At 35.4% G+C, this 12,461-nt stretch overlaps 2 protein-coding genes and 1 long non-coding RNA gene across 3 annotated transcripts; 1 reads left to right on the plus strand and 2 right to left on the minus strand.

Moving 5' to 3' along the window:
* Positions 1 to 534: 534 nt before the first annotated feature.
* Positions 535 to 1,206, minus strand: LOC148293906 (uncharacterized). The gene is made up of 3 exons (XM_088254644.1): positions 1,077 to 1,206; positions 656 to 991; positions 535 to 623 (listed from the first exon to the last, which is right to left on the minus strand). Exons 1-3 carry the CDS (start codon positions 1,204 to 1,206, stop codon positions 535 to 537), a joined length of 555 nt encoding a protein of 184 aa, XP_088110770.1.
* Positions 1,207 to 1,443: 237 nt separating this feature from the next.
* Positions 1,444 to 2,083, minus strand: LOC110766224 (L10-interacting MYB domain-containing protein-like). Its single transcript, XM_021969511.2, has 2 exons — positions 1,721 to 2,083; positions 1,444 to 1,623 (listed from the first exon to the last, which is right to left on the minus strand). Exons 1-2 carry the CDS (start codon positions 2,081 to 2,083, stop codon positions 1,444 to 1,446), a joined length of 543 nt encoding a protein of 180 aa, XP_021825203.1.
* A 7,788-nt stretch (positions 2,084 to 9,871) lies between these two features.
* Positions 9,872 to 11,293, plus strand: LOC148293907 (uncharacterized). The gene is made up of 2 exons (XR_015836790.1): positions 9,872 to 9,913; positions 10,798 to 11,293. It is a non-coding gene; the product is annotated as an uncharacterized LOC148293907 (long non-coding RNA).
* The last annotated feature ends 1,168 nt before the right edge of the window (positions 11,294 to 12,461 follow it).

A 12,461-nucleotide genomic window follows, 5' to 3' on the forward strand; every position in this document is an offset into this window, starting at 1 on the left:
GCAGCTTTATTGGAGATTTCCGGCGACCGAAGGTGCAGGTGCACCTTCTTGCGCCTGCATAGGTCCGCCAGTGCGTGAAAGGGTTTAGGAATAGACGGTTTCCAGATAAGAGCAAGGGCCAGTTTGGCATTGCTGTGCTATGAAAATAATCGCTGTTAGATTTGCTGTGAGAGAAATCAGCTGTGAGAGAAAGCAGTTTGGCGTTTGGTAAACTTTTTGTTATAAGTGCTGTTTGTACAATAATCAATTTCTGAGTGTTTGGTAAATTTTTTTGTAAAAGTGCTGTGAGCTGTGTATAATGACTAAAAAGGACATTATGCTGAAATGACTTTTCTGTTCAAGTGTTTGGTAAAAGGAAAAGCACTTTCACTTTAGCTTATATAATTTTTTTTGTATTAAATATGTTTCCATAACACCCTAAAAATTATTTTAATTATAAAATAAATAAAGTATTCCATTAAAAATAAATATATTTTCAATAATATGGTCATAACAAAAATTAAACTAGTCATAAACAAGCAATCATATACATTTCTAAGCAGATGAACTCATTAAACTTGCGGCTATATGATTTCTCAATGCCTCCATTTCTTGTGTTACAGGACCATCTTCTTGTTGGGCATCAACCTCTCTCTCTCAATCTCTTCATCTTGAGTACCATTTAGGTCATCTTCACTTTCATCAAAATGACAATCACGTTTGGCATGTCTTCTTATATAGTTATGAAGTGCCATGGTTGCAATAACTATTTTGACTTGTTTTACAAAAGGATAACTAGGCATGTCTCGTAAAATACTCCATCTCTTTTTCCATACTCCAAAAGTGCGTTCAATAACACTTCTAAGAGAAGAGTGTGCATGATTGAATACCTCTTTATGACCCATCGGTTGAACACCCCTACGAAAATCAGGAAGATGATATCTTTCACCTTTATATGGTCCTAAGTAGCCTCTCATTTGTGGGTATCCCGCATCTACTAGATAATATTTTCCTAAAAAAATTTAATAGATTATTCACAATGTAAAAAACTTAAATATAAATTATATGAATTTTTTTTCTTTAGATAGAAATAGTACCATTTGGAGGTTTAGGAAAATTCAAACTTTGATCACGTAAAGCCGATAGAAATATCCTTGTGTCATGGGCCGTGCCTTCCCATCCAGCACATGCAAATATAAATTGCATGTCAAAATTGCATGCAGCCATCACTTCAGCAATATTAGTTCCTTGTGAAACTATATTAGCCATTGATGTTCCAATACTCCTGCTCTCAACCACCTCAACAAGACGTTCAATTTGTAGTGATAATTTTGCAGCACCTCCCATTTCCCCCCCTCCTTTACCTTTCTTCTCATTATTATCTTGAATTTCAAGTGATTGATTAGTTCTCTTTTTTTGCACATTGTTTATAATTTGAATTGTTTCAATTGGCACAGACTCATTCTAATCACCGTTAACTTCAAGTTGGTTGACATCATCATCACTTTCAACTGGAAGTACACCAGATGAAGGTGCCCAAGAATGCTTACCAGTGGCTGTGACATTCAAAAACATCATATCTAACTTCTCCTCCATCTCAGGACTAATACCCTCAAATTGGAATCTTGCATATTTGGGTTCTGCCTGCATTATGACATATACAAATATTATAATGAATTTATAGTTTAAAAAAAATGGATATCTATACTATATTAAAAACAAGAACAAAAAATTAAAATACCTTAATTTTATCTTGCCACCATTCCTCGGATGCATCAACGGTATTCTTAGCAACATTCCACCCAAGACCAGTTTCCTTCCCTTTTAGATCTTTCCATAATTTCCATTCTTTTTTTAGTAAATCCCACTTGTTTTTCAATTGTAATTTTTCATACGGTCTTCCTATCTCTTTACTAATATTTGTAACCAACCTTGCCCATCCAACTTTATTAAAGTGAGTACCGGGACGATTGCCTAGATCCACCTCCTTGATACAAAGGTCAATGAAGATGGCTGTAGTTTGAGCATTCCACAATGCTGACAATTTTCGGGATCCACTTGCAACATTTTCAGTTGTGGTGAAGTTACTATTCTTCTTTGACATCTTATTGCAACAAAGACATTATATATAAGTACAAAAGAAAATAATAGGAATACAAGGGAATTACAAAACAAACCAAACTAGCCACAACTCAAATGCAGTGCATAGATGTTTATCTAATCTAAACAGTGCATGGATGGTTCAAACTAGCAAAAAGATAAAATTAAGGAGAACTATGAATACAGCTTTGCTGATAAAAATTAAAGAGAAAAGTTTCATATCGCGAAATATGTAAGAATTTTAGGAATCACAATCTTGAATTGCTCAGGAGATAGACCCTATCACATAATTAAAGTAAAAATTGAGTAAACCACATTGTCAAAAGAAATCTTACAATAAACTGACAAGTAAATGTATTCCAGCAATAAAAGTTCCCAAAACAGTGACCACATTTTGGAAAGCATGCTCTATGTGAAACATCCCACTAATATAAATTATAATCCAAAAGTCTCATAAAATGTCCAAAGTTGAACTATACGCCTCTAATAATCCCAGCCCCAAACTACCACTTACTGTTCAAAGGCTTTTGTCATTCAACTCTACAAAATAAACCAAAAGGTTGCCATCACAATAAAATTTCATAACACAACTTTCTTCCCTCCTCAGACACACATGAAAATAAAACAAGCTTTCCTCAACAGTTTCAACGATATGATCAAAGCACATTAACTATTAATGACCCAAATATCTTTCAATCAAATATTATATATAACGTATAGGGAAAATGGAAGTGTGCCATGTTAAATTGGGCACATCAGTAAGCTATCGTTGAGATATGAACAGATTTTGTTGGAACCTGTAGAAGCCAACTAGTTCTAAAGTCACTCTTTCCTTTTCAAAGGACAAATGCTAACCTTGCAAAGTCAATCGATTCAATTAGTCTAATGCTAGATTGATAGACTCTTTGCTGGAGCATTAAGTCCAAACAAAGCATGAACTATTGATCAAAAAAGGAAAAAAACAGGGTATGAACAAAACAACCATTTCTCTGTAACCAGATCGAAATATCAAAGTTTTCAGACCACCCATAATCCCTTGGATTCAACTCCAGCCTCCAGGGGCGTGACATTTTATATCTCTTTAATTATTTCGACACTTCACAATTATTTTTTGAAATTTCTGAAAAGAAAAATTAATCCCATTAAGTCTAGAACCAGAGAACCATCAATGCCCAGCTTAGTCAATTTGATGTGTCTCTGGAGCCCGAGCACAGAAGAAGCAGGCTTCAACATCACGAGCCAGAGCACAGAAGAACACAACCATCGTATTACAGAAAACCAACAACAATAACAATTGATACTTAAAACCCTAAAACTTAAAGAGAAAGAAGGAAGAATGAAATTGAGAAGAAATAAACACAATATACCTCTTACTTGAGTCTTGTGGCTTCTTAGGAGGGCGCTTCAATTGATCAAACAAGAAAAAAAATGGAGGAAGAATGGAAGAGAAGGAGAAGAGTGCCCTGCGGCGTGGGAAGGAGAAGACGCACAAGAAGAGGAGAGCGTGAAATCATATCTGGGTATTTTCGGAATTTTGTAATATTCATTAAACTCAGCGCCTCCTCAAATCTGATTATCATATAATCAGAAATTGAATGCAGCTCATTAGCTGCTTTCCTTTATTGCTTTCTCCCACATCAATTTTTAATAATAAGTGATTTTCTCATAGGTTACCAAACGGGTTGGGCTTCTTAAAATTTTTTAAAAATCACTTATCACTCCAAATAAGCAATGCCAAACGGGTACTAAGCAAGAGAGGGTTTGGGTTTAGATAGAGGGAGAGAGGGATTTGGGTTAGAGAGAGTGAGAGGGTTTGTGATGCAGGAGCATAGGGGGTGGATCAAGATAGATATTTATCATTTAATTAGTTATTTCATCAGATATTATTATTTTCTTATTTAGGTAGTTTTAGGATATCTTTTATTATTTATGTGTGATTTTATAGATAATTAGTTTACTTTTGGACCAAGTAACCTTGGTGCCCAAGTCTTGTAAAGCCTATAAATAAGGCTAATGTAATAGTTGTAGGGGACTTTTGTTTATGATTATTGAAATAGTTTCTTTGTGGCATGGATTTGCTACGTACAATATATGTGAGTTTGCACTAGTCTTAGATTTTGGCGTTCGTGTGTAAAACTAGGCCCTAAGCTTTAAAAGCCTATAAGAGGGGGGGGGGGGGGTGTAGTAGGCGAGAAGAAAAAGACTGCCCTTTCTAAAAATTATGTTATTTAAAAGCACATAAGCACAAACACAAACAATTTCATGGTTAATAAATTAAAACTAGTAACAGTGGAATGTAAATAACACACGATAATTGTTAACCTAGGAAACCCAACAAAGGAAAAACTGGGGACACCAAGCCAGGAGATACCCAATCTACTCAATTAAAAAATACAAGAAAAACGAAAGAAAACTTAGCTCATCTATCACCTATAGGCAGCTACAATTCAACCTTTCATAAAGCACCTTTTCTTTATCTCTTAGTAGCAAATCCTCTCAAGAGCACCAAGCTCAAGTTGCATGTAGTTTGATGTATGATGTGAGTTATGGTTTCACTGATTCATCTATCTCAATCACAAAGTATGATTGAGCTAGACAAATGAACCTAAGTGTTGTGATGATTAAACTAAAAGTAATGAACTTGAAGCATATAGTTTAAATCAAAATAACAACAATGAAACAATAAAACTTCAGTCAAAATCAATGTGATTTAATTTGGAGTTCTTCAATGAATTATGCAATCATAACCATGCACTCAATTAAATCACAATGGCTGAAGTAATACAAATTGTTTTTTTAATGCTCAATAGAAAATTAGAATTGTTTTTCAAAAACTATAAACATGACTGCATAAGATTTTAAGTGTATCTGCAATTTCTGTTTTTCCTTCATGAATGAATGGTCTGCTTCATATTTCAAAGGAAAGTGCAGCACCTATTTTCCTGCATGGTCACCTTTGATCAAAGACAAGTATTGTTTAAATAGACTTTGATGAAAACAAGTTTCAAAGAGGAAAGATTAAATGTTCTGATCAAGAGAATAAAATAAGAAGGTATATGCAATTTGCATATCCAGCCATTGAGAGTATGGAGCAATATATTATAAAATAATATTGTGTGCTCAATTTAAATAACAAGTTGTCGGAAACAACCGTTTGAAATAAAAAACCATGAGCCACAATGAAAGAATAGAAGCAACCCATGCTTTTGTCAGATGCACGTGAAATAAAGGCTTGCACAAGAGAATGGTTGAAGAGTGTTGAGGCCCAAATATATTTCTGGTCCAATACAACACTTAATAAGGAAAGAAGCCTGATTTGGGTATGCAAGAATTTGTCGTATGCACTTGCGCAAGTTATGGTCCACATGCCACGCCAAGCAAACACACCACCCGCCATGCATAGAGGTCGTAACGAGCCAGTAAAATGTACTGGCTCTATGAACCCGCGCTTACTGTCCCGTCAAGCACCGTTTAGCCCGGCTATAGCCCACTGCAATATGGGAAAGCTCGAGCACAAACACGCTAAGCAATGTGCAATGCCAAGCGAAAAAACTTTATTTTGGCACCAAGCCACGCTACAAGCTTAAGTGGGCCCAAGCCACGCAAATGCCTGGATAGTCATGAGTGATCATGAGGCCCATTGATAGACTGAGGAGTGGAAGTTTTGGGCTGCTTGGGAGCACCAAAACTCAGGCCCATTTTTGACTTGGTAAAATTAGAGCGTCCAACGCCTATTAAAGGAGGCATCTTCTACCCAGCAAAATAACACATCCAGAGAGAGCAAGCATCCCCTCTCACTACTCGAACCCTTCAATTTCGAGCTCTGTTATTCCATGTCTTCCCCTTTTCTCTTCTGGAAAAACACCCAAGAGTGTGACAAAGTTTTCATCAAGCTACTGGAAGATTTGCTCAAGCCACCCATTCTTCCACCCTCATCTTTTCCTCTCTTCCCTCATCAAACCTTCCCAAATCTCCCTCTCCCTTTGCTCTGAACCTTTGTTTTCATAAGAAATCCAAGCTTTCTCTCTCTCCCTCTCTCTCTCTCTCTCTAATGCTAAACTCATGAAGGCTCAGCTCCCATGCCACAAGCTTCTCATGTCAAGCCATAATATTGATCTGTAACAATTGTCTATCTTGTTGGTGAGAGGAACCAAAGTGCTTCCTATGGCTCCACAAGCTTTTCAAAGCACTCTTGGGGACTGGTTCTTGAACTCAAGCAGAGGGGCAAGCATACTCTCCGACTGCTGGAAGCACCAGATTCAAACTCTGGTTATTCTATCTTCTCATTATATATATATATATATATATATATATATATATATATATATATATCTCTCTCTCTCTCTCTCTCTCAAAAACCCTATTCCATATCTGAAACACTTATCTTATGAAGCTAAGTTGAAATCATGGGATCACTTTTTTTGTGAGAAATCCAAAGGGGCAACGAAGCATTCGTCAAGCTGCCGGAAGCCCAATCAAACAAATAGCAGCTGCTGGAACACTTGTTCTATTATGTTTTAAACAAACCCCTTCCAATGCTTGCTCCACCTCTATCATCAAGCAATAGCTTCACAGTAGCTGATGTATCCTTCTCATCAAAACTTTCAATGTACTGAAGAGCCATTGAAGAAGACCAAAGCACTCCCTAAGGTCTCAACTTTTTCGGTTGTTTTGGGGCCTAGTGCCCCAAACTCAGATAGGGGTGCAAGAGAGCTCAATCTACTTCACAGTAGTCTAACAATCCCATTATAGCTCTCAACAAAAAGACCCCAACAAAGAGCATGTGCAAATGACTTTAAAAACAATATTTTTTAACAACTTTCAAGAAAAGCAATATAGAACCAAGACTTTTAGAAAGATGAAATAAAATAAGCCAATATTGTTTTGATGGGTTGGAATTAAGAAGCTGCATGCTTTTGAAAAAAGAAGTGGAGAATGTTTTCTTACATGCTTTTAATAAAGATGAAATAAAATAACCCATAAAACCAATAGCCCATGTTTCTAGCAAAGCAAAAAAGAAAACAAAGGATAAGATGCTTTGGAGGAAACAAATGGGTTATTACAAATAGCACATATGTTGTTTGAAATAGTTTAACCAAATGAAAGAATAGAAGGTTGACAAACAACAACATGGTTGAAATATTATAATATATGTAAAGAAGATTTTTTCAATCAAAACCACATTCAGTAGTCTATCAAAGAAGAATAGAGATGGGGAAAGACAAAGTTACAAAGAGCCCATGGCTTAAAGATATTAATAAATATTTGTTTAACTTAGCCAATCAAACAAAGTCTTTTAGGATATGGCTATTTTAAACAAATGTGGAAGCTTTAAGGAAAAGAGATTTTAAATACTATAAAAAATCTCATGCTTGGTCAGACAAAAATAAGTGGAGAAATAAAAGATTGATCAAGGAATAAAATACTAACACAGAGATGACACATAGTAGATTAATAAACCATAGAATGTATTAATGGTTTTGAAAACAGACTTAGAGAAATATGTTGCAGCATGCAAGAATGAACTTTGGATCAATCCAAGTGAAGTATGGATTAATCCATGTGAACAATGCAAATGATTTTACCTTTTGAACTGCAACGAGGAGACTTGGAAGCCCTTCAACCTACACTGATTCTAACCTAGAATCTAATTAATACTACCATGGTTTTGTTGGTTTAAGTGAAGAGCCAAAATACAATAAAGGTCCAAATAAAAACCTTACATCGTGTGTGTTGTTGGTGACCTATGTCCTGACCCCGATCCCCATCAATTGGTATCAGAGCTAAGGCTCAAGATCCGCATTCTCGAGAAGGTTTTTGGATGGAAGGTCGTGTCGACAACTACGATATGGAGGAAATTAGGAGGACGTTACGGCAACTTACGAAACCCATCGCTCGCATTGAAGCTCGAACCCGAATAGGTAAGAGTTTTGACGGGGAGGGATGCATGAACCCTTATCTGAACCGAGTAGTTCGCATCAACGCTCTAAGTTCTGGCAGTCTCGACGGGGAATACAAGGGAGATAGCCCTTTCCATTGTTGCGCTCCGCTGTGTGAGCCAAGCGAAGAGGGGCACGCTGATTCTCATTGTTTCTTTGAAGGTACAAAAGAATTTAGTAATTTTGGTGCATCTTGTTCTTCGTCGAAGTTATTAAATTTAGATTTACCTCCAATATTTGATCCTTGGAACTGTGAAAATTGCAATGAAAATTGTTTGGGCATTCAAAGAAATTTCGATAAGCAATTTATTGATCAGAATAGTGAAGAGATGGGATTTGAGAAAACTTTCGAAGATATTATTGATTTTATGGGCATTAATGTTTCATTTGGAAGGTTGCCAAAAATCTAGTTGATTTTGTCAATCGGTTGAAGATTTTAGAGAGAAACATTTGCATGGTTAGAGGGAGTAAGAAGAAGCCAAGAATAACGAAATATTTCAACTATCTTTTTATTTGGAAAAGAAGGTTTCAATTGGATACTAAAAGATCCAGAATTAATATGAAGCAATTGAAGATTCTATTCGGATTTTCCTTAATCAAAGGCTTGAATTCGAGGACAAATTCTTTCCAACCAAGGGAGTCTGATGCAGGAGCATATGGGTGGAGCAAGATAGATATTAACCATTTAATTAGTTATTTCATGATATATTGTTATTTTCTTATTTAGGTAATTTTAGGATATCTTTTATTATTTATGTGTGATTTTATAATTAATTAGTTTACTTCTGGACCAAGTAGCCTTGGTGCCCAAGTCTTGTAAAGCCTATAAATAAGGCTAATGTAATACTTGTAAGGGAAATTTGGTGATGATTATTGAAATAGTTTATTTGTGGCATGGATTTGCTATGATATATGTGAGTTTCCACTAACCCTAGATTTCGGTGTTCGTGTATGTGGTTGGTGACTTATGCCCGGATCCGATCCCCATCAGTTTGGGGTTAGAGACGCCAGAGAGGGCTCATGAAGTGAATAAAGTGCAAAACAAGAATTTAGTGAAAACTTATAACATCATGTCCGTAAGGTCTTCTAAAGACAATAAAATTTGTGACATATAAACTGCGTTATTATTGCAGAAATTTTTAATGACGTGCTAATATGATTGTCTTAATAAGCGTATAAAAAAAAATTTATGGATAACATGCATATAACATGTCTTCTTTTAATGACAATCTCATCTAAAAAATTATTTAAATTTCTAGCGCACAGAGAGAGAACTTCATATTCGGGGGGTTGATAAGTCCATAAATTTACACATTTATGTACTCTTTATATTTAGTTTTTATAGGAGAATTGGATTTAAAAAGGACTTATTACTTTATTTTCTCAATTTTTAGCTTTCTGGAGCAAGTAATTGGTTTTCAAAGAAAATACAACTTTTTGGTGGAGTTTTTGTACAAGACTAGTTGGAGATGAAAGCTAAGATCTTGAAGATGATTGTGGAAGTTTTCTAGAATTTTCAGAGTAGCCAATGAGAGCAGTCTTTGAAGTTAAGAAAGCATAAGGTGCAATCCTGTCAAAACTGTGCTGCTGTGGAAGAATGATTATTTGAATACTTTCCTGATTTTTCCTCAAGGAATGCGATATATGGTTGGAAAGATAAGACAATCTCAAACGTGTGTGCAAAGTAACTGACGTGTTATCCCAATCAAAGTAGGAAGAGGAGTCAATTACTTACCCATTTTGGATTTATGTTTTAATTAGGTTTTTCTTTATTTTTGGGCTGCTGTAAAAGCCCAACTAGGGTAGGAATAGACGTGTGGGGTTTTATTTAAGCATGAGAAACAACTCCTTTAGGAGTTAGAAAAATACTTGGAGAGATTGGAGATGCCAGAAGAGTACGGCAATTGGCTAAGTTTTATTATTTCTTTCTCATGTTTTTGCTTATGCCGAATTCTATGATTATGTGCAACTAATTTTCTTTTGCTAGGGCATGATGTAGCCCTAGTATGATAATCTAGTTTTCTTATTTTACCTATCTATTGATTGACGTTTGATGTTGGATTCTTAATCACTATGCTTAATAACTTGGTTGATTATCTTGATGCTTGATCACCATCTAGACTTTTAATTGAGTTAATCGGATGCAAATTAGAGTAAATACCATACTTAATTTGAGGCTTGCTTCTTGTGATTAGGATTTGTAATTCGTCTAGATTAAATACCATACTCCTAGGGTTTACATGCTTATTGGAGGTTTTCATTGATCTTATTGAGTTTATATGTGTTCATATTTGACCTAAATACCATAGGCGAATTGCATGTAGGAATATACGAGTTAGCCTAAATACCATAGGTAATTCTTGTAAAAGGAAAACTAAGTGGCGAAATCAAATGGTTAGTTAATAGGTAGGTGAATAAGAGGCTAGATCGGATTACTAGTGGTGAATTCGTTGTCCTAGTGCTTTTATCAATTTGAATTACTCATCTTTGTGTTTCATGACTTTCTACTTGTTTTGTCTTTTAATTTCGTTGTTAATTTAATCATTCTTTCAAAAATCCATTTTGTGTTTATGTGAGTATGCTATGTGTTTAATTTCTTGTTTATATAATTAGAGTAGTTAAATTATTTTGTGAAGTAGATTAGGTTAGACTAATTGGAAGTTGAACTCAATCCTCGTTGGAATGATCTCGTATTTTGCCATACTAAATTACAATTGACCTTGTGCACTTGCAAGTATAATTTGTGTTTAGACTAATTTTTATAATCTCAATTTTTCAGGTTGTATAAAATTTAAAACAGGGGTTGTACCCCATATCCCGTCGGATCGTTGGTGTTCTCTGGCTTTTGGTGGATCCATGCCAATATTGTTCTTCCTTTGGGAGATTTATTGTCTCTACCACGAATATGGGATGGCTTTGGATGTGCCTTATCTTGCGGGGTTGCTCTTTGAGGTGTTGTTGTTTGGTCATTGTATACATGTTCATTGGAGCATTCTCGCAGAGGAAGATTACCGACAATTATTTTTTCATTTTGTCGGTGTTGTTTTAGTTTTTTTTTGTCTTTGTCTAGTTTGTTCAATAAAGTCCAGATTCTCAATGAGTTTTTCTGTGTTGTTCTCTCATAATTCCATAAACTTGGGTGTTCCTAGTCTATTTAAGAGATGCGTGCCGGTTAGTGGCCAGTATTATCCTTGATGTAATTGGACTAGATTCGGGGGAACAATGGCTGTAGAAAGAGGTTATAGCAAAGTTATTTTCAAGAATGATTCTCTCCATATCATTTTAGCTATTTGGCTAGCTCAGGTCACTCAGGAAGTTTTTACCCATGTCCGCCATACTGCTAATGGGATGGCTCCCTCTACAGTCTTTGTACTCTTTTTTCATGTTGATCTAGTAAATTTTCTATCGCAAATTTATAAAACTAAAAACTTGTTTCATTGATAACGAAATTAATTGACGCGTATTTTAGACACGGCATTAAAACTAGGGATCATCATTTGGCCCACGGGCTGAAATGGGTAGCCCGAGGTTCAATGGGCCAAAGCCTGGCCTCGCCCCATGGTCAAGCCTGCTCTAAGGTTGGGTAAGGCTTAGGCTTAGGATTTGAAACCCTCGGCCTGCCCATGGCCAGGGCCGGCCTGACGTAAGCCTGCCCAAGTCCCGCTCGCACATATCCTTCTTTTTTTTTTTTTTTTTTTTAAGATTTAACCTCATTTTATACTTAATCAAAATAATGTAAAATGTATGATAAACTAATAAATTTCTTATTTTGTTTACACATGTTATAAATTAAGTTAAGTTTTCCAATGTTGTCTAAAATTTTATAACAAACAAGCAATATCCTTTAGTGCCCCTCTTTTGTCAAGTTCAAGTTTAATGGTTCAATAAAGAATTTGAAAACTTATTTTGATTTTATTAATTCTAATGGCACAAATTGCTTTAATTTTTACGATGTCAATCTTATTTTGGGATAGAAGTAACATATTTTCATAAGATTCATTTTTAGTAAAAGAGTGAGGCTATTATATTTTTGTTTTCTTAAGTTATGTAGTAATCTATACTATTGTTTAAGAGAGACTCTTTGTCCATCATTTTTTACCAAAAAAATGAGTAACAAAAAGATTTAAAAGAGTTTTTAAAAAGAGCCTGGCCCATTTAGGCCCATATGGCCTTGCCCATTTAGGCCCATGGTGGCCCATCATGGCTCAATAGACAGACCCGAGTCAAGCCTTTTGAAACCTCAGCTCGGCCCGATAACGAACCCTAATTAAAACTGTGTCATCAAAAAACATTTTTGTTTGTATTGTAATATAATAAAGTTTCAATTTAACATATGGCGTGAAGTGTAAAACTTTGTAAGATATCAAATGGCCACATAAGCCATCAAGTTTAAATTTCATGTTTGCTCTTATGATATTCCGTCTGATCATGATTATTTTTCAC

Source organism: Prunus avium, chromosome 6 (assembly GCF_965620075.1).
Source record: "Prunus avium chromosome 6, drPruAviu1.hap1.1, whole genome shotgun sequence".
Lineage (NCBI taxonomy): Eukaryota > Viridiplantae > Streptophyta > Magnoliopsida > Rosales > Rosaceae > Prunus > Prunus avium.